General features: G+C 33.3%; 3 protein-coding genes across 3 annotated transcripts; all 3 read left to right on the top strand.

The window, feature by feature from the left end:
- The first annotated feature begins 13,306 nt into the window (after positions 1–13,306).
- Positions 13,307–14,461, top strand: LOC134727939 (uncharacterized). The gene has a single exon (XM_063592336.1). The coding sequence runs from the start codon at positions 13,307–13,309 to the stop codon at positions 14,459–14,461; it is 1,155 nt and encodes a 384-aa protein (XP_063448406.1).
- Positions 14,462–15,345: 884 nt separating this feature from the next.
- On the top strand, positions 15,346–16,668 carry LOC134727940 (uncharacterized protein F54H12.2-like). Its single transcript, XM_063592337.1, has one exon. It carries the CDS (start codon positions 15,346–15,348, stop codon positions 16,666–16,668), a length of 1,323 nt encoding a protein of 440 aa, XP_063448407.1.
- Positions 16,669–18,768: 2,100 nt separating this feature from the next.
- On the top strand, positions 18,769–22,777 carry LOC134727941 (uncharacterized). The gene is made up of 2 exons (XM_063592338.1): positions 18,769–21,826; positions 22,713–22,777. Exons 1-2 carry the CDS (start codon positions 18,769–18,771, stop codon positions 22,775–22,777), a joined length of 3,123 nt encoding a protein of 1,040 aa, XP_063448408.1.
- Positions 22,778–22,961: the final 184 nt, after the last annotated feature.

Here is a 22,961-nt window from a genome sequence, read left to right on the forward strand (position 1 = left end):
TCTAAGCATTGTACAAATATGTATTTTATAGATTATGGAAGTTAACGTTTTGAAAAAACAAAATAAAGCTTCTACTCTTCATGTTACTCTATTATTTTAACACCCTGAAGTATCCAAGTACACCATGATACGTAGCCGAACGGTATACAGGGTACTGAAGGGTGTTGAAATACCCATATCTATGGATTTGAACGTAGATAACGAATTATCCCCGGTCTAAGTCTGAATCGGGCCAGTTTTATGGAAATTCAGGTACAAAGTGTAACGTGAAAACGACGTTTTAAGCTCACCTGGACCAAAGGGCCAAGTGAGCTTTTCTCATCACTTGGTGTCCGTCGTCGTTAATTTTTACAAACATCTTCTCCTCCGCCAAACCAACCAAGATGCCCGCCATGGCTAAAATTAGAAGGGGATATCAAGTTTTGAAATTGTCCGGTGTTCCGCCAAACCAACCAAGATGGCCGCCATGGCTAAAAATATAACATAGGGGTAAAATATATATTTTGGCTTATAACCCTAAAACCAAAGCATTAAGAGCAAATCTTACATGAGGCAAAATTGTTAATCAAGTCAAGATCTAACTGCTCTAAAATTTTCAGATAAATTGGACAACCAGTTTTGGGTTGCTGCCCTCCTGAATTAGTAATTTTAAGGACATTTTGTCATTTTCGGTTTACTATCTTGAATACTTTTGTAGATAGAGATAAACTGTAAACAGCAAAATTGTTCAGGAAAGTAAGATCTACAAACCATCATCAAAATAGTCAGTTGACCCCTAAAAAGGAGTTATTGCCCTTTATAGTCATTTTTTACCAATTATTCGTAAATTTTTGTTATCTTTTACAATTGATTGATTGTTGGTTGCTTAACGTCCAGTGGCAAATATTTCATGCATATTCAGGACGATTATCTTTCACAAAAGTCTTCTCCTCTGAAAAAAACTGGGCTAAATTTAACCAAACTTAGCCAAAGTCATGTTTAGGGTATGTAGTTTAAAAATGTGTGCGGTGACCCAGCCAATCGACTAAGATGGCCGCCATGGCTGAAAATAGAACATAATGGTTAAGTGTAGATTTTGGCTTATAACTCTGAAAACCAAAGCATTTACAGCAAATCTTACAAAAGGGTTAAATTGGTTATCTAGTCAATATCTTTCTGCACTGAAATTTTCAGATGAATCGGACAACTGGTTGTTGGGTTGCTGCCCCTCAATTGGTAATTTTTAAGGAAATTTTGCCCTTTTGGTTATTATCTTGAATACTATTTTAGAAGATGTAAACTGTAAACGGCAATAATGTTCAACAAATTAGTTCTACAAATAAGTCAACTTCACGAAAATGATCAGTTGACTCTTTAAGGAGTTATTGCTTTTTATAGTCAATTTTTAACAAGTGTTAACAAAATATTTTCCTCTGTAACTAAAGGGCAAAGTTCATTACAAAAAATTGTAAGCAGCAAGAATGTTTTGTAAAGTTAGATTTACAAACACATCACCATCACCAAAACACATTTTTTTCATGAATCCATCTGTGTCCTTTGTTTAATATGCACATATACCAAGTTGAGAGACACAGGCTCTTTAGAGGTTCTAGTTTAATTATCCTAAAAAGTTTTAATGAAATTTGAAAATTTCACATAATTTTTACGGGGTGTAGGGTACTTGGTAGAACCCTACAGGTAGTCAAATGTAAGACGTTTTTTAACACGGAGACAGAGAAAATCGATTGAGTTAAATTTGGCGCTCAATGTTGTGAGAGTTACGTCATAGATGGTGTGAAGTCAACGTGAGTCATTTGCATAGCTAGGTCAGTAGTCCCATTCCTTGAAAATATGGCAGTCATTTGATGCATTTAATGAAGTTAGTGTAAATAATCAGCATAATAGAACAAAATCGTTAATTTATTAAATATTTAATTACAAACATCATGGATAATCTTAAATTTTCAATATTTCACAAGGAGAAATCATGGAACTAAGGAAAACTTGCGTGAAGTTCCCCGGGATAATGGTTAGCAAAGTCCGGGAATACGGGTTATCAACACCTAGGAGCTATGGGTTTTGTAACGACGTGAATTAACCAATCAAATTCCTAGATATATTCTAAGCCGGGGATTTATATTCATAAACAAAGTCTTGTTTATATCACTTTGATGATTGGATATTTATATCACAAATGAAAGATGTTGAGACAAATCTTGTACCTTTTTGTGTAACTTAGTGATTGTTATAATTGACAAGAATTTGCGATTTAAATAAATTCATTTTTTCAATAAAATATCTATTAATTAAATAAACTAATCAAAGATACAAGGACAACATTTTGTATATACGTCAGACGCTCGTTTCGTCTACAAAAGACTCATCAGTTACGCTCGTATCCAAAAAAGTTTAAAGGTCAAAATGTTACAATGATGAGGGAAGTTTTTAACGACATTGACGGGGTATACAGCCCTTGCACTGTCGGTCTTAGTACAAAATGATTCTTCTATAAGTCTATTCTTTTTCAAAGGTACAGCTTAGTAGGTATAACTCCTCTATAAGAATGGCAAAGTCTTCCACAAAATATCCAGTAATTGAAGAAACGTTTACAAAATCATCACAATAAAATTATATTGTAGTGATTTTGTATTCGTTTCTTCATCATTGTACTGGGTCTGAATAAGACCAAAAACAGCTGAAATAGCGCCGCACTCTGTGACTGTGGGTTTTATTTACCTAAATTATGTTTTTGCTTCATTATACATGTATAAAGTTTATTTGGAATAGTAAACATGGTAAAGTATCTGAATATATGTTTTGATCTCATTTAATATTCCGCGCTTACACAGTGATATTGTTCATTTTGTGTCATGTAATATATTCTTGACAAGGGAGATAATTTCAGCATCTCTGTTACATTCCTCCTTTCTTATATTTCGAATTACAGTGAAGTTTTATTTGAGTTGAGCTTTCGAAATAATCTCACATTGTCTTTCATCACATTGCTTTTACACATTCATCAAAGTCAACCCTAAGCAGAAAACAACTGATAAAGTGCAAAGTTGTACTGCTACTATATGCTTAAAAATGATTCCATGTTTTGAGAATGTTTCGATGCGGGTTTAACATCTCTGGCTTTCCAATGTTTAGGTTCGAGTGATTCTTTAAAAAAACGCCTCTGACGCACGAAATTTATATCTGTGTTATTTTCATTTATTATTACCACTAAATGTTATAATAAAGATTTTACATCAAATCGTTAAAAAATTTGTTTGCTTTTAAACTAAAGCAAAAAGAATAATACATTTGTTTCCGCTAACCCTACCTACCATACTTTTTAGTTTCTACTCTAAAACGTTTTATGCCATTTTGGAACAAGCATTGTTAAAGTCAGACTTATACTCTAGTAGTAACAAGCAAAATAATGTTTGTAAAATAATATGATATTGCCTATACTATTTTTGTTCAACACGTTAGGGAAAACACATGTATTTTATTTTTTGCCTTAACAAATATATATGTGAAACGGTTCAGGAGTTATTTACAAATATGGCAGTCAGACTGCTACACAACAGATAATTTCAAAAATTCTTTAACAATTATGAAGTGCGGACTGCCCTGTTACACTCGGTGTATGTGGGATTTCTGTTGCTTACTATTTCGTTTATATGTTTTCTTTTGTTCATGCTGTTGTTTATATGTTTTCTTTTGTTCATGCTGCTGTCTGTCTGATTTCTAGTTATAGTTATTGATCCTTGATGTCTTTAACTATAATGATCTTCAATGATAACAAATAATTGAAAAAAAAAAATTCAATGAACGAAAGCGTGTGCACATAAGAATCAGATTAAGTACTAAATGACATGCCGCATAGGTTTAGGAAAGTGTAAAACAAATGTCCATATAATTTGAGAAAAAAAGAAAACTAGAATGAAAAATTAGCGAATATCAATGTGAGATATCTTGATTTTGTACAAAACTCCATACAATTATAATCCGGTTCAAGACCCATTTGGGATTTTAAAAGACTTTCTAGAAACTAAAATTGATATACAAAAGGAAATAAACATCTATGTGATGCATAGTTTTAAAACCAAAACATGTCAACAAAACAAGAGATAAACTCGCTAGATTTGAGCGATGTAGTGATAGGAATGATGAGTTGAGTGCTTTGAAAATAAAAGTGGTGGAATATACGAAACTGACATTCAAAAATTACCATTGCAAAAATAAGCTTCAAATGTGTTACTGTAATTGATAAAAAGCTCCCCTAAACAAAAACAAAAACAAAAACAAAAACAAAAACATTATTTGTTCAACACGTACAGTTCCCAAATTCCTAATTGAAGTATTCAAACGAGGTATACTTTTCCATCCCTGAGAAAGAGTTCGTTTCTAGTATACAGAGTTCCCCATGCCTGAGATAGAGGTCGTTCCTAGTATAAAAATGAAGTAGAGTTTTCCATGCCTGAGATAGAGGTCGTTGCTAGTATACAAATGAAGAAGCGCTTCCCATGCCTGAGAAAGAGGTCATTACTAGTTAATAGTTATCAAAAGTACCAGGATTATAATTTTATACGCCAGACGCGCGTTTCGTCTACATAAGACTCATCAGTGACGCTCAGATCAAAATATTTAAAAAGCCAAACAAATACAAAGTTGAAGAGCATTATGGACCCAAAATTCCAAAAAGTTGTGCCAAATACGGCTAAGGGAATCTACTCCTAAGGTAAGAAAATCCTTAGTTTTTCGAAAAATTCAAAGTTTTGTAAACAGAAAATTTATAAAAATGACCATATAATTGATATTCATGTCAACACCGAAGTGCTGACTACTGGGCTGGTGATACCCTCGGGGACGAAACGTCCACCAGCAGTGGCATCGACCCAGTGGTGTAAATAGTTATCAAAAGTACCAGGATAATAATTTTATACGCCAGACGCGCGTTTCGTCTACATAAGACTCATCAGTGACGCTCAGATCAAAATAGTTAAAAACCCAAACAAATACAAAGTTGAAGAGCATTAAGGACCCAAAATTCCAAAAAGTTGTGACAAATACGGCTTATTGGTAACAGATATCCTAGAAGACAGATTTTATATTGATTATAGATATTTTTATCTCAGTCTACGTCGGGGCTTTTATAAGCAGACTTTACAATATGGCTTTTGCTCATTTTTGAAGGTCGTACGGTGATCTAGTTTTGTTCACATTTATATCATTTGGACACCGGTTGATAGATGTCCAATCGGCAATTTAACCATATATCCGAATAATGAAAATTTTATCAAACACACCACTTTTTTCAAATTAGTACCACACAGTCGCTTTATAAGTACTTTTTTATTTGGTGTTTTTTTACCGTACAATCAAGTGTTCTGATATTTGTTATAAATATTTGCATAGTATTATGGAACACTTTTATATATTTCAGAATATAAGAACCAGATGAAATGCGAAATTATTGATTTGACGGATATCGTTTTGCCATCTGCTTGGGGACAGGTGTACCCTGTCAACAAATCAGGTCAGTCGCTTCTGATATGGTTTGATGACTTCAACTATCTTTCATTTACCATCAGAAAGAATTGTGTTAACCTCGCATTAGATATGTTTCTCGATAAAATAATAGATGTAGCGTATTTACAAGACTTTTTAACAAAATGCCCGGATGGAACATTCATTCAAAACATATTTTGTGACTCTTCTGTGGCCTATAATGTCAGCTACATCAAAGAAGTTTTTCCACACTTTTGCAATGTACAGATATATTTTACCGATAAGTTGAACCATTGCACAGCGCAATTTAATGCATTTTTGGAATCAAAAAAATATTTATTAACAAATGCGGACATCTACAATTTCCTTACAAATAAAACAATCTGCTGGGATTACGTTTATTTCACTTATATGTTTAATGTTGCGTTTTCGTTGAAAGAAATAAGTGATGATAGAAATAACGTTAAAACAGGTAGTTTATCAATGCATCACATCACATCAAGTGCATATTTCTATATCACACTGAAATACGAATCATGTAAAACACAATTTCTTCATTACATCTATTGGAATGGTTTACATGTGAAAGAAAACGACACGTACCTCCTGAGTATTGATGATGTCATCACGTTTAATGAGGAAAATAATTGTATTCACGTCCGTTTTCCGTGCCCAGATGAATATAGGCAGATCATTTTAGGATTACCAAAGTCAGCAGTAGTTTATTTAGAAACCGCAATAGCAGTAGAAGTGACACTTGTAAACAGTTTCATGTTATATATATTTCTGCAAAAGAAGAATCGAACACCCGTCACTTTACTCCTTTCAGCACTGGCTATATCTGATACTACAACTGCAATCTTGATGACAATTCCAACATGTATTGCCTATCAGATATATGGTTACCAGATTGATTACAGTGATATAATGCCATATTGGTATATATTTGACTATCCACAATGTATAATGTATTTATTACTTAATGACTTGAAGTATACCTTCCACTTTGTATCAGTTTTAATAACAACACTTTTAGGTCTACAGAAAACTGCTGCTCTTCTATTTCCAATGTGGAGCAAACGCCATTTGAGTAATACTGTGAGTGTAGTATGTTCAGTTTGTATAGTTATCTTTTGTTTAGGTATTTTTTCCCCTCTTCTGTATAGTTCATTGTTATTTGAAGAGATTCAAGGCAGTTGTTGTCAAAAAAAATCTGATGAAAAATACGGTTACATGTATGATATAGTTCACGGTTGTACCATTCTAGTATGTTCAATTTTAATTGTCTGTACAGTTTATATAGTATGCAAGTTAACAATTTGTAGAAGAAATCTTCCATGGACTGATAGTTTGGCTGTTCAGAAAAGAAACCGAATGTCAGCATTAACAGTAGTTTTCATTTGTATTATATTTGTTTTATCAGAGTCCATGTCTATTGTTCACTTGTTATTTTATTTTCAATTATTCAGTTCATTCCCATTGCTTGTCAATATCATACAATACACAGACCTCAGTCTTATCATTGGATTCTCTTTCAACTTTATAATTTATATTGTAATGAGTAGAGAGTTTCGAACTAAATTGTTGATTACCGGTACAAATATAGTAAGACGTTGCAAATGTTGGTAACGTGGATATTCTGCCATATCAGACCATCCGTCAATTTTTGCTTGTAATTCTTGTCCTGTAATGATGTTCCTCGTGGGGTTTTGATGACGTGATTACTTGACCGTGTATTTATTGTTATTGTTTGATTACCAAAGTTAAATATTTCATGATTATTTGATTATTTTAGACTGTAATTTTGATTATTTGATTATTTTAGACTGTAATTCTGATTATTTGATTATTTTAGACTGTAATTTTGATTATTTGATTATCTTGTTAAAAATAATTACTGATTATATTGGGGGGAAATGTGATTATGTGATTACTTTGACACCCCATGAGGAATAGATTAATAAACATAGAGCCAGATTATATTTACCGAAAAAGATTTATATGGGCAGATGAGGTCATTCTGACATAAACATTTCAAAAATTTTAAAATTTTGCAATACCAACACTTATGTATACTGTCATGTTAGGAATTTTTGATAGATATATTGTTGAATGGAAACGCATTAGTAAATCTTTCAGGCAGGCAAATGGGCGAATCAAGTTGAGAAAATATACCAAAACTGTTGAAGCCTTTTAGTGAAAGAATTGCATTTGCAAAATTTAGACGTTAAATTGTGTAACAAAACCTGTAATTTTGTTTTGACAAGATGCCGTGAAGCTTTTAATTTTAAATACGTATAACAATTATGCTGTATATTTTAACCATTTATTTTCACCATTCATGTTCACCATTCATGTTCACCATTCATGTTCACCATTCATGTTCACCATTCATGTTCACCATTCATGTTCACCATTCATGTTTACCATTCATGTTCACCATTCATGTTTACCATTCATGTTCACCATTCATGTTCACCATTCATGTTTACCATTCATGTTTACCATTCATGTTCACCATTCATGTTTACCATTCATGTTCACCATTCATGTTCACCATTCATGTTCACCATTCATGTTTACCATTCATGTTCACCATTCATGTTCACCATTCATGTTTACCATTCATGTTCACCATTCATGTTCACCATTCATGTTCACCATTCATGTTCACCATTCATGTTCACCATTCATGTTCACCATTCATGTTTACCATTTATGTTCACCATTCATGTTTACCATTCATGTTCACCATTCATGTTTACCATTCATGTTCACCATTCATGTTTACCATTCATGTTCACCATTCATATTCACAATTCATGTTCACCATTCATGTTCACAATTCATGTTCACCATTCATGTTTACCATTCATGTTAACCATTCATGTTTACCATTCATGTTCACCATTCATGTTCACCATTTATTAATGTATATAAATGTTGTTTAGGGATGCCTGCCTGTCATGTTTTGGATTTTTTATCAGATTTTCGGAATCCTCTGGTTTTATCCATTTAAATGCCTTTAGATATTTTCCCCATTAACCCCCATTTTTCTTTTTATAAATCTTTTAAATGAATAATTATAAGTCATTTATAAAAGTCTTATAAACTTTTATTTCTTTTTTTAAAAGTATTTGAGAACTTTTACGGGTTAATGATAAAGCTATGAAAAATCAAGAGAGAACATTTTCCCGCCAAAATTCCAATGGTTAATTTCTCGAAATCAAGCACATTGACCCCTATATTTTTTTGGCTTTTTTTGATTCTTCAATTCATTCCCTATCAATACATACTATTTTTATGAAAAGTAATTTATTTTGAAACTGAGCAGCGAACATCCTTAAGTTATTATCGTCCTTCATTACTTTGTACAAATTGACTCATGTGTTTACAAAAAATACATCTTTTATACCTGACGATACGGTGAGCTCTGTAATAGTATGATTTAAACCAAACTTCTCGTGTATTCTCCGTTGATAAATTAAGGTGAGGTTTGCGGTCACAAGGAGATAACTTGTATAAAATAGTGGATTACGATTGATTCATTTGAGCATTTAAAATCAAGCGATATTTGCCGTGTTGGTTGAAAATTTATTTTATTGATCGTCTGCAAAATGTTAAGAACTAAAACAGGAAAATTTTAATCTACAAAATCCTTTAGACATTTTTAAGAAAGTAAAGTTCTAACTTCATAATGTCTACTTGACTTAGATTAATTTGATTATTGTTTGTGTATCTTTTGGCTATATCGCTCGTCATGTGTTTTGGCTATATCGCTCGTCATGTGTTTTGATTATATTGCTCGTCATGCGTTTTGGTCATATCGCTCGTCATGTGTTTTGGTTATATCGCTCGTCATGTGTTTTGGTCATATCGCTCGTCATGTGTTTTGGTCAAATCGCTCGTCATGTGTTTTGGTCAAATCGCTCGTCATGTGTTTTTGTCATATCGCTCGTCATGTGTTTTGGTCAAATCGCTCGTCATGTGTTTTGGTCATTTCGCTCGTTATGTGTTTTGGTCATATCGCTCGTCATGTGTTTTGGTCATATCGCTCGTTATGTGTTTTGGTCTGATACCTTCTTGACTTTCTAATGTTAAGCTTTGCGCACGCACACAATAAATGAGTGGGTTTTTTCTTCTTTTAAGTGAGGAAGATCTTCAAAAATGTACAAATTTTGGTAACATGGAAACATAAAGTGTGCCTCTTCGAAATTTAATTTTGGGAAATGTTAAATATGTGAGAACTCCACAAACTTCTCATATGTAAGAATCTATCTAAAATTTTCTCCAAATGTTTTACTTACTAATTGTGGATGCAGTCGCCTTATTGGGTGTATTTTTTTTAGTTGAATTAACATCATTATATCGCATGATATAAAACTCAAAAATGACAGATTAATGCACTGTTATTTAATTGAATTTATTTCAGTATGCAATATTTTTTTAATATTTTGTTTATATCACATGTTTTGCTTTTGGCATATATATATAAACTATTTTGTGCCTCACAAAAAAAGTGTACAAATTGCTGAAAAGTTTTACATACTATACCGGTATATAACTTATCTATTATATGTAATTTTACAATTCTTTTAAAAATAAAATGAATATATTGATTGCTGTTACTTATTTTAGAACAGTTTACTCCATTTAAAAGAAGTTATCATAGGTATCGTCGGGACTTTTAAGTCAATTTCGGAGGACCTGTAGAAAACGTCCATTGTCCAAACATAAAATAGAGTTTTATATACTTATAGCCTACCTCCAATAGTTTTATTATTATTGCCAATATGCCAGAAGTAAACAACGAGTTTATGTGATTGGTTGTCTCGATTGTGTAATATATTGTTACAATAACCGTGCAGTTTCACTTTTCGATCCACTGTTCTGTTCAGCTACGCCTCGGGCTTTAAATATTCATGAAACGTAACCAAGTATTATCTAACCTATTAAAAGGCCTCACAGCCTTGACTTATTCGAAAACAAGTACTGTATTTACATTTTCTTTGTCACTTTTTTTGGCAAGAATTTTGGACTATAATGTTCCCGTAGGCATTGTTAAACACATCTAAGTTTTTTTTAATTGTTAATTGGACGATTGAATCACAGCCGACGGGAGATGCTAACTTTAATTTTATCAAAGGATCGTCTTAGATCTCCTCACGTCACTTTGAAAACTTCGAAATTAGCGGGAAATGTATTTTCCGTTCCAGTCAAGCCGACATGCACATAACCCAGCAAACTGTTCATTGTCTAAGCATCTTAGTTGTCGTTTGAATTAAAAAAAAAAAGTGTATTGTCCAATTTTCTTGTGTACCGTCGTCCTTCTTCTTTTCTAGCCAAGGGTTACGATCCATTCCAGAGGAGGAGACTGTATCGAAAACTTTGGCTACCAAAGAAGTCTATCAAGCCCACTGTCAAATTTAAGGAGGGCGTCTTTGTGTATTGGACCGCAGTGGCGTAGCTTTACCTCTGTTATTACTGAGGCAAGTGGGTGTAGGATGAAGGTTCTATTAAAAATAATAGCAGCCATTTTATTTTATATTACCATAGTTATGTTATTTTTAATACTCCCGAGTACCCATATCATAAAGTAAATGCCATAGCTCTTTTATTGGTTGTTCTTCGCCTTGATTTTTGTTTGAAGGTCTTCAGATTTGACTGAAAAGCTGACAAATTTACATTTTCAACAAAGTTTTGAAACGGTTCCTACTTTGAAAGGGACAATAGAAGTAATGACGGACGCATTAACCTAACAGATGTATGTTTAATTCTTAATTCTTCATACTAAATGACCACAGTGTTTGGTTGAAACAGTTAATGTATAAATTATATTCCCGCCCCCCAAAAAATGCCTTTCACGCTATGACGTCGTAGAAAGCCATTGCAGCAACAATAAAAATACTTAGTATCCTTTCAAGATATCATTATTATATGAAATAATCGTGCTATGATATATGTACCGCATAAAACGTGTCATGAATGTTTTAAAATCGTTCATTTAATACCTCCATATGATATGATGCAAAACAAATTCAAATAGAAAAATATCTTAAATATCACAAAGCCTAAAGAAATGGAGACACATCTCTCCTGCAGTTCCCATAACACCTGTCTTTTTTTATGTTTGACATGTCTGTAAGTTTTCCATACTACATTTTCTTACATTTTCATATATAAATTCACATAAAAAAACTTTTATTTCAATAAAACAAATCATAAAATACAACGTCATAATTATTCTGCCCTGACTGGTGTTCAATGTATTTTTCTCGGCTTGATTCTTCAAATGAAATGTTTTCGTCTTCAAATGAGTCTCGTTTATAACTTGGTAAAGGTGGGAGTAGCGAATACCCCGATAATGGTGACGTACTACGTCACAATTTTAATAGATTTCTATCTATAATTGGTCGAAGTTTTTGTTATCTAGAGGCAGAGACTGGTTGGTTTGTTGTATTCTACTTTGCAATAAATAAGGAATTCATTAGCACAAGTTGTAAACACACAAACTCGAAATGATAACATTTTAGATCTTGTGTTAACAAATTATCCAGCCATCATTGAAAAAACTGAAACCTTGCCCCATTAGGGGAGACAAACCATGATATTGTATTTATAGTGTGTTTACTATCATTAAAAGATGCCAATCCAAGGCACGTAAAGTATATCAATATAAAAATGCAAACTGGCAAAAAATAAAAGAGGATATAGATTTAATCTATCAAAAGATCATACATGAAAAAGATAGTGAAGATACAAACACTCTTTGGTTGATATTTAAAAACTCATTACAAAACACTATCACTGAGAACATGCCACAGAAAATGATGTGAAATATTAAAATTTTCTTTGGATAACAGACAGTATAAGCCGGCAAATGAAATAGTACAAGAAAAATTATCAAAAGTATAAATTGAAAGGTAAAAGGGAAACTAGACCAACTCAAAAAATTAAAACATAATATTCAAAAACAACACAGAACATCTTATTGGAATTATAGTAGTATATATTGTGTGGCAGCAGCAAATATTTTTGCCACGTTGACAAAAATTTTGCCCCCGTCAGCAAAAATTGCATAATATATTTGTTGGATAATATCAAAATATTGATTTTTAATTTGTAAAATATAAAAGAATGTTTTTATTTTTTTTTTCACTGCATTAAACAATTTTAATGCATTACCAATCAATTTAACATTGTTGATATGCTGGATATGGAAGTAGTAAAAGTAAATTGAACATTTAAAAAAAAATTTCATTTCATTAAACAATTTAACGCATTACCAATCATTTAAATTGTTGATATGCTGGATATGGAAGTAGTAAAAGGAACATTTAAAACAATTTGAGAGCTTTAATTTGATAAAAGTTTAATTGGTAAATATAATAATTAACCCTAACCCTAACCCTAACCCTAACCCTAACCCTAACCCAAACAAAAATATCATACATTATAAATTATTATTATTATTAATAAAACATGGATGAGATAGAATCATGTGAAAATATAGCCAGACTTGATAACATATTCGATATAATATATGCAAAGTCAGTTTTTGACATTCTGAAGAAGGAAAATCAAGTGGAACACATAAGTGGAGGAAATGCATGGGATTTTTTTTATCAAGTAGAAACAGATAAAGTGTACACCGATTTTGTTAATTTAGTCAGACAATCAAATATTCCAGATAATGTGAGAGTCTACTATCAACTTACATTTTTACAATCAACAGATTGGAAAAATACTATATTGAAAACACCGCACAGAGCATCTCGCATAATAGATAAAGTTGAAAAAATGATAGATTTGGAACCTATTTTTAACAATGGAAAATGATGATTTAGATGAAAAACTTAGGAATGTATATTACAATACAGCAAATGGGGGAGCATACCTAAGTGCTGAAAAAATTTATCAAACGTTGAAGACATCAAGAGATGGAAATGTACCAAGCGTATACAAGATCAGGAAATGGATGGAAAAAATAGACGACTACAATTTACAAAAACCTGTAAAACGTAGAATTAAAAGAGTGAAAATAATTGTATCGGAACCGTATGAGCAATACGATGCTGACCTTATGGATGTATCCAACATACAGAAATATAACAATAAGACACGTTTCCTGTTGGTTGTTATCGATATTTTCACACGGTTTTTATGGATTTATCCATTAAAAAACAAGTTTGGGAAGACAGTAGCTGATGCATTTGAAAAAATCTTCAAACATGGTAAAATCCCTTTGAAGGTTTCCACAGATGCGGGAACTGAATTCAAAAACAAAGATTTGAAACGTGTGTTTAAAAAATATGACATTTACCATCATGTCTATTTAAATTCCGACAGTAGTAAAGCGTCAATAGCAGAGAGGGTCAATTTGACATTTCGGAGGATGATGTTCCGATATTTTACAAAGCATAGAACTTATAGCTATCTCAATGTTCTACAAAATTTGGTAGCAAGTTATAATGCAACGCCACATAGAAGTTTAAATAATACAGCTCCAAAAGATGTGAATGAGAAAAACAAATATGATTTGTGGGCATATATGTATATTAAAACTCCACCCAAAGAAAAACGAATCAGAGAAAAGAAAGAAACATTAAAAGTACAACGTAAAAGAGGGAAACAGTTTCATTTTAAAATCAATGACATGGTAAGACTGAGCCATTTGAAGAAACCGTTTCAAAGAGCTTATCAGCAACAGTGGACCTCCGAAATATTTAAAATATATAGACGATTTCTAATACATGGGAAAATCTTTTATAAAGTACAAGATTTTTTGGACAAGGAAGTTGTAGGCAATTTCAATTATACAGAGTTGCAGCGTGTGAAAAAGGAGGCTGACGCATTGTGGTTTGTTGAGAAAGTGCTTAAATGGCGAAGGCGGAATGGTCAACGTGAGGGTTATGTAAAATTCCAGGATTCGGATAAACGTTTTTGTCAGTGGATTCCTGAGAGAGATATTGTTGACTTATAAAATGAGCTTTTACATGGTCATTAACAGTAACAAAAATTTAGACATTTACCCACATAACAGACCACACAAATTCCGTACATATCTTCAGACGCCAATAGTGATGAAATCAAAATGGAAAGTCGCATTAGTTGATATTAAATTATCATCAAATAATGATCTATATATATATGCAAACATATGCGGTGATGTAATAGTCGATGGTAACAAACAACCCTTATTGAAGCGAATATGTTGCTGCTCTCAAACTGAATACTACCACTTTGATCAACTTGCATACATTCCAGTGGTGAAAAGTGAAATAAGAGACATTGAATTCTTTATTACTGACATGCAAGGGAGTCATGCATCATTTTTTAAAAATCCAGTGTCGATTACACTGCACTTCAGGTCGTATCCATACTTTGCATGATAATCATGGAATTGAACAATTCTCAATATGTGCTAGACCCTAGGACATGGATAATGTACTATGAAAATCTAGCGAATGACAAACATCACAATTCATATCTTAATAATTCATACAGAAGAACTATCCAGAGTGGTGGTTCCCTCACTAATTCAGCAGCTAGCTTCATGGAACCAATCACATTACCACAAAGTAAACCACATGCGCAATCACCCATTAAACTTGTAACACATGCACAGCAGCAGGTGGAAAATGCTAAGTCGGAAATTAGTCGAGCTGTGAAAAAGATAAAACGCAAACGTGGGAAGTTACAAAACAGTAATAGAAAAAGCCATAGAGGGGAGCAGAAGAAAACGAAAAAGACAAAGAAAGGAGGAAGGAAAAATAAAACAAACAGTAAGAAAGGAAGTGTACAGAGTGTGAAAAAAAGATTAAAGAATCAGCTAATTGAAAAGGATATTTTCCAGTAAAATTCAAAATGGCTAAAATAAATCCTGAAACATTTCATGAGCTGCAACCAAGTCAGTTGTCTTTATTCAATCTACCAGGTCATCAAACTGCAGTCACAAGAATCACATATGAACATATTCGACCAGCTGCAACTTTTACAAAGACATCGCCAATAGAGTTTCACATATCTGGTGGAACAGAGTATCTAGACTTAAGTAAATCAACAATGCATGTACGTCTAAGACTTAAAAGAGGAGATGGAACCATAGCAGATAGCAGTGACGTTAATTGCGGGCCTGTGAACTATGTTTTGCATGCATTATTTAATCAAATAGATGTTTTAATTCAAAATAAAATTGTCACATCTTCAACAGGATTTTACCCTTACAAAGCTTATATGCAAACTTTATTGAAATATGGGAAAGAAGCTAAAGAATCGCAGCTCTCAAGTCAATTATGGATAGACGATCATCAAGGAACATTGGATGATGCAGATTGTAACACAGGATCAAATCTTGGGCTCTACAGAAGAACAGCATACATAAAAAATGGTAAAACTGTTGATCTTGAAGGAAACATTTTCCATCCCCTGTTTTCAATGAATCGTTACATATTAAATCAAGTAGGAGTTACTGTGAAATTCTACAGATCGAGACCAGAATTTTATCTAATGTCGGTTGATGAAGATGCTGATTATTACCTTGAGATTGAAGATATGTATCTATCAATAGCAAAGATCCACGTTCACCCCGGCATTGTATATGGCCACGATTCTATACTCAGGACAGTAAACGCTAAATATCCCATTGTGCAAAATGATGTTCGCACAATTTCACTTCCAGCTGGTCAAATAAGTTTTAACTTCAACAACATATTCCAGAATAATAGACCCAATAAGGTATTGATAGCCTTTACGGGGAGTCAAAACATAGCAGGTGACTACTCACTATGTCCGTGGACATTCAAACATTGCCACCTAAGTGAAATAAATCTTAAAGTTGAGGGAGTGCCAGTTTCCGGGAATCCTGTCAGAGTAAAATTTGACTCGTCAAGTGGAGAATCATCCATTGTTGCATTTCGCAATCTATTTGAGGTTGCTGGGAAAACTCTGCAAGACTGTGGTAATGGATTAAACAGAGACAGTTTTTCTGAAGGATATGCCTTGTATGCCTTTCAACTGGAACCAATTTTTGAAGGTTTAGATTATTTAACATTGAAAAGGAATGAACGTGTCAATTTGGAATGCACATTTGATTCTCCCCTCACTGAACCAACAACTATAATCATTTATAGTGAATTTAGTGGATATTTTGAAATAACTCAAACTCGAGACATCATAATTCAAGAATGAACACTATGCAATTGGAGTGTATGATTAATTGTGATGAACTAATGAAGGATAAAATTGTTGGTATATTTGCAGCAGATCAGATACCTAAGATAGTGAGAAATCGACCCATGGGATTTATTTGTAACACTGAAAATCATTTTGAGAATGGTGCACACTGGATCGCCTTTTTCATAAATGAGGAACGAAGAGGGATATTTTTCGACAGCTTCGCACACTCTCCCGATTATTATTCACGTCACTTCTTAAAATTCTTTGAACACAATGCGATATCTCTGGAAATAAATCAAAAACGATTACAGAGTGAGAATTCATCAGTATGCGGTCAATATTGCATTTTCATCTTATCACTCTTATGTAGAGAGTATGATCTAACTAACATTCACGATTTTTTCAGTGATAATCATCAAGCAAACGACATCTTTGTTTTCAATGTGATTGGTAAAACCTATTCACACTGCATATGAAAAAGTGTTTAAAATGATGAGACACATGGTAACAATCATCATTCGAGCAAGAGGTGATCATCATGAGTTTGGTGAAATTTCAAACACCCATGACTTCAATATGTGTCGGTCCAACGGGTTCAGGAAAAACTACATACATTAAAAGATTATTAGAGAACGCTCAGGAAATGTTTACAATACCACCTCAGAAGATATACTACTGTTACAGCATATGGCAAGATGTCTTCGATGAATTGAAAAAAACTGTCTCCAACATTTCATTTCAACTGGAACTGCCTGATGAAAGTGATTTTCTTGTTGATAAGGATATACACACATTATGGATCATTGATGATAAAATGGATGAAGTAGTGGACTGTAAACTGATGCAGAAGATTTATTGCGTTTTAAGTCATCACACCTTAACATCAATTATTTTTATACTACAAAATTTATATCAGAAGGGGAAGGTTATGCGATCAATCAGTTTGAATTCTCACGTCTTTTTTCTTTTCAAAAATGGTAGAGATTCACTGCAAATACAATCTTTAGCTCGACAAATGTTTCCAGGTCAAGTTCGCTTTTTCATGGACGTTTACCAACGTGCAATTAGCAGACCATACAATTGATTGATAGTGGATATAGCACCAGGTTCAAACCCTGAATATCAGTTGCGCGCAAATCCTTTTCCGGGGGAGGACACGATTGTTTATCAACCAAAATGATTTTAAAAGAATCAAGTAGAAGCTTCCTTAAATTATTGGCGAACACTACACCTGAACAATCTGCTCAAATCATAAAAAGCACGGACCACAGACAATTACAACTATTAGTAGAAATAGTATTCAACTGTCTAAAAAGCGTCATACCATTGTCTGAGAGGGTTAAAAGGAATCTTTCAACTTTTGCAAAGTTCATTCGTGCTGTGGTAGTTAATAATATAACACCTCAGTTGAGGAGAAAACGTTTACTGAAGATAATTGTTATTATTCCAACATTGATATCATCTTTTTTCAAATACTATGACTCGGGAGTTAATACTATTACCCAAGGAGAAATATGAAAGATTGATGAATATGTCCAACCAATGTGAAATTGTTAATGTGAAAGAAAAAGAAAAGGAATATGATGGTAAAGATAGTGACAGTATAAAAACAGAAATAAACCTAGAAGAAGATGTAACCAAACAACATGGTAGTGGTCAGGTTTTGCAAAAACAGAATTGAAAAATTTAAAAGAAACTGTAGATCGATCAAAATCAGACAATCAAGAGGAAAATAGGATGGATGTTGATGAATATGATGGTGCAGCAGAGGGTTAAGCTATCAAGATGTCTCCTGAAAAATTCTTAAGAAATGTGGAAAAATCGCAAAATCGCAAAAGATTAAAGAGTAAATGGTTATCATTTCATTTGTAATGAAGAAGTGGATTATTTAAAACTATTGGAGACTTCAATCAATCACTTGTATTTTTCTTTAAATTTGTCTATATTTATATATGTATATAATATATTGTCTATTTGTATATTTACACTGTGTACCTTTAAATTTAATTAATAAAATAAATATTTAGATAACATATGTTCGCCTATTAGTTCTAGTCCACGATCGCGTAGTATATATAAAACGTTGAAAGTGCTATTGATATCACAATTGTCATGGCTGATGATCATTTCTGCGAGGATTTATTGCGTCTTTATCCTGACAGTAACCCTCAATATCAACAGCAGTTGCGAGAGTTAAATGATCGATTGAGTGTTGATAATGACAACAGATCAAATCTTACGGTTAAGGTCTATTCATGTTATTATTGTAAACTTCTGTTTGATCACCCTTCCAAACTGAAGAGACACCAGAGAAACAGTTGTACATTTCCATGTCGACAATGTGATAGACATTTTGATTCAGCGGAAAATTTGTTTAAACATAGCAACATCGATCATACAACTTATCAGACTGGTTCAGGAAACACTGATTCAAATTCACATACTACAATCAAACATAAAAGTGTGGATAAGTCTGCTCTCTTGGGAATAGCACGAGCTCGTTTCATTTATCCGAATGAGGATAATGGGGAAAAGTATGATCTTCTAGCATTTTTATCTGGAATTAAGCATGAGGTAAAAACTCATTTACAAGAGATGTGTGTTGAACTCGGTCATATTAAGTGGTATATGAATTGTCTTGTGCAAATGATCAAGCCGAATGGAGGTGAAGGTGGTAATGATTTAAAGAATAATGCACATTTTATCTCGAAGACATCGAATCTAGTTGATAGAGCAAATATAGATGATGAACATGATATTAATGTGACATATCAAAAAATATTCAAAAGTTTTGATGAGTATATACGAAATGGGAGCGGTTGGTCATTAGATCATATTAAACACATTGAGATTAATACAGCTAAATATAAACCTTTAGGCGGTGGATCGTATATACCCCTACCAAGAACTCTTGCTGCAACCAGAGCGTTACTCAACATAAGAAACTTAGATGAAAAATGTTTTGTATATGCTATTATAGCATCCATACATCCTACGTGTTCAGGTGACCCTTCTAAAGTGCATCACTACATCCCATATGAACATGAATTGAACATGGAAGGTATACAATTGCCCGTTGCACCATCATTTGTGAGTAAATTTGAAAGGCAGAATAACATTTCAGTAATGGTGTTAGGATTTGAAGAGGGTGAATTTTTCCCCCTCCATGTAACAGGTCTAAGAGAAGCTCATCATGAAGTTGACTTATTGTATTTGAAAAGTGGGAATAAAAGTCACTGGTGTTTGATTACAGATCTCAATAGACTTTTATATCGAACAAAATGCTTGGGACGCAGTCATAAGTATTGCAGATTCTGTTTATCAGGTTTCACCAGTGAACATACTTTAGAGAAACATATAAAATACTGCTCAAAATTTGAAGCTCAACATGTGACATATCCCACCAAGGGGGTAGACGATATACTAACATTTCAAGATCACGCCAAACAGTTACAAACATCATTTGTTATTTATGCTGACATGGAAACATTTTGCGAACCTATGGTTACTGAAGAGCCAGAAGATAATCGAACCAGCACAACGAAATTAACAAAGTTGATACCATGCGGGTACGGTTATCAAGTTGTTTGCATCGATGACAGATACACTCAACCACCTAAAATATATAGAGGTGAAAATGTTAGTGAACACTTCCTTCATAGTCTTCTTGACGAAAATAAACGTATAAAGGCTATTTTGAACAATCCTGAACCCTTGTGCATGACTGTTGAAGATGAGGAAGATTTTCAATCAAGTACACATTGCCACATTTGCATGGAAGAATTTACAGATTCCACTATCCGCGTTCGAGACCATGCACATGTTTCAGGTAAATTTCGTGGCGCTTCATGCAGAGATTGCAATCTTAATTTTAAAGAACACACATTCGTGCCAGTTATATTTCATAACCTGAAACAGTTTGATGCACATTTAATCTGTTCCTCGATAGGTATTTTCAAGAGTGAAGAAATTGGCTGCATAGCCACGAATGCAGAAAAGTACATCAGTTTCAACCTATCCAATCTGCGCTTTATCGATTCATACCAGTTTTTGAATTGTTCACTAGAGGAATTGGTATCGTCAATGTCTAAGGAGAATCCGAAAGAAACATTTAAACATTTTACAAAAGAATTTGATGATGATAAGCGGATTGCTCTTTTGTTGAAAAAAGGAACATATCCTTACGAATACATTGACAATGCAGCAAGGTTCAATGAAACTGAATTACCCTCTATAGACAAATTCTACAGCAATTTATCAGAGAAAACAATTAGTCAAACCGAGTATGAACATGCGCAACGGGTATGGAATCAAATGAATATTAAGAATATAGGCGAATATCACGATCTTTATCTAAAAACTGACGTTCTATTATTAGCTGATGTATTTGAAACTTTCAGGAAGAAGTGGATAACGAACTATTCCCTCGACCCTGCAAATTATTACACTCTTCCAGGGCTTTCCTGGCAATCTGCATTGAAAATGACTGGTGTGAGACTTGAGCTATTGACAGATCCTACAATGTGGCTCTTCTTTGAGCAGAGTATACGAGGAGGTTTAACAATGGTGAGCTGCAGACATGCAAAAGCAAACAATCCCTACTTGAGCAATTATGATCCAGCTTTACCAACTTCATACTTGATGTATGTAGATGCGAACAATTTATACGGTTTAAGCATGAGCATGCCATTAGCTGTGGGGAAATTCCAGTGGTTGTCAGAAGAGGAAATAAACGATTTCAATGTCTTAAATGTATCCAATAACGCTGACATCGGATATGTCATTGAATGCGATTTGGATTACCCAGATAACTTACACGATCTTCACAATGATTTTCCTCTTGCAGTTGAAAAAGGAGTGATAACAAATGAAATGCTTTCACCTCATTCACGTCATCTGTATGAGCAAGCAAATGATGATGGGAAAGAATACCAACCGAGCACCAAATTGCTAGCTACTTTGAAAGATAAAAAGCATTACATCTTGCACTATGTGAATCTAAAGTTATACCTCAAACTAGGTTTGGTTTTGAAGAAGATTCACAATATAGTTTCATTTGAACAGCGTCCATGGTTGAAACAGTATATTGACTTCAATACCGAAATGAGGAAAAAGGCTACTAGCAATTTCGAGCAAAAACTTTTTAAAAATGGCAACAATGCTATTTTCGGTAAATCAATGGAATCGTTGCGGAAACATATCAACTTCTCTCTCTGTCATAGGTGGGATAAGTTTCAAAAACTTACTGCAAAATCATCATTTAAAAGCTTTAAGATATTCAACGACCACTTGTGCGGCGTGCTACAAACCAAAACAAAAATTTTCTTCAACAAACCAATTTACCTAGGACAAATGATTCTCGATCTGTCAAAGGCGCACATGGTTGATTACTACTACAACCACATGAAAAAACTATACAAGGAGAATGTAACATTATGTTACACAGATACTGACAGTTTCATTATGCATGTGAGAACTGATGACATATATAGAGACATGTCGTTAAACAGTGAGCTATATGACTTTTCAAATTATCCAGCTGATCACCCTCTTTACACCAAAGACAGGAAATCGATTATTGGTTTATTCAAAGATGAATGCAAGTCCATTCAAATGGTGGAATATATCGGACTAAGAGCAAAAATGTATAGTTTTATCACCGCAGACGACAAGGAAACTGTAGTAGCAAAGGGTATTAAAACCCGAAATGTTAGATTCGAACAATATAAAAACACCTTGTTCAATTGTTCTCCACTACTCTCGCATATGTACACTTTGAGAAGTTTCAACCATCAGATTCACATGGTGAAGGTTGTGAAAAGTGGACTATCACCATATGATGACAAGAGACACTTGCTGGATGATAATGTGCATTCGCTAGCATATTTTCATAGAAAATTAAAAGAAAAACATTAATACAATTGTAAATTGAAAAAAAAATCCATATCCGTAATAAATTCAAGAAAAAGAAAACACACTGTACAATAATTATATAATATTTTATTTCATGTAAATAAATATATGATTTTATAATAAAATATATCAACATATTTAAGTTTTATCCGTTTGCTATCAACCTGGGGAAGTGAAATACATAGGGCAATGGGGAGTAGCATGGTAAAATGGCGACTTTAACTTAAAAACCCCAATGAAAATACATAACTTTAAAACCCAAATGGACCTTCAAACAAACTTCAAACATAATGACAATAGGACAATGGGGAATAACACCTTCAAACATTAAGGCAATAGGACAATGGGGAATAACACCTTCAAACATAGGACAATGTGAAATAACACCTTCG

The sequence above is a fragment of the Mytilus trossulus genome, chromosome 8, assembly GCF_036588685.1.
Source record: "Mytilus trossulus isolate FHL-02 chromosome 8, PNRI_Mtr1.1.1.hap1, whole genome shotgun sequence".
In the NCBI taxonomy this organism is placed as follows: domain Eukaryota; kingdom Metazoa; phylum Mollusca; class Bivalvia; order Mytilida; family Mytilidae; genus Mytilus; species Mytilus trossulus.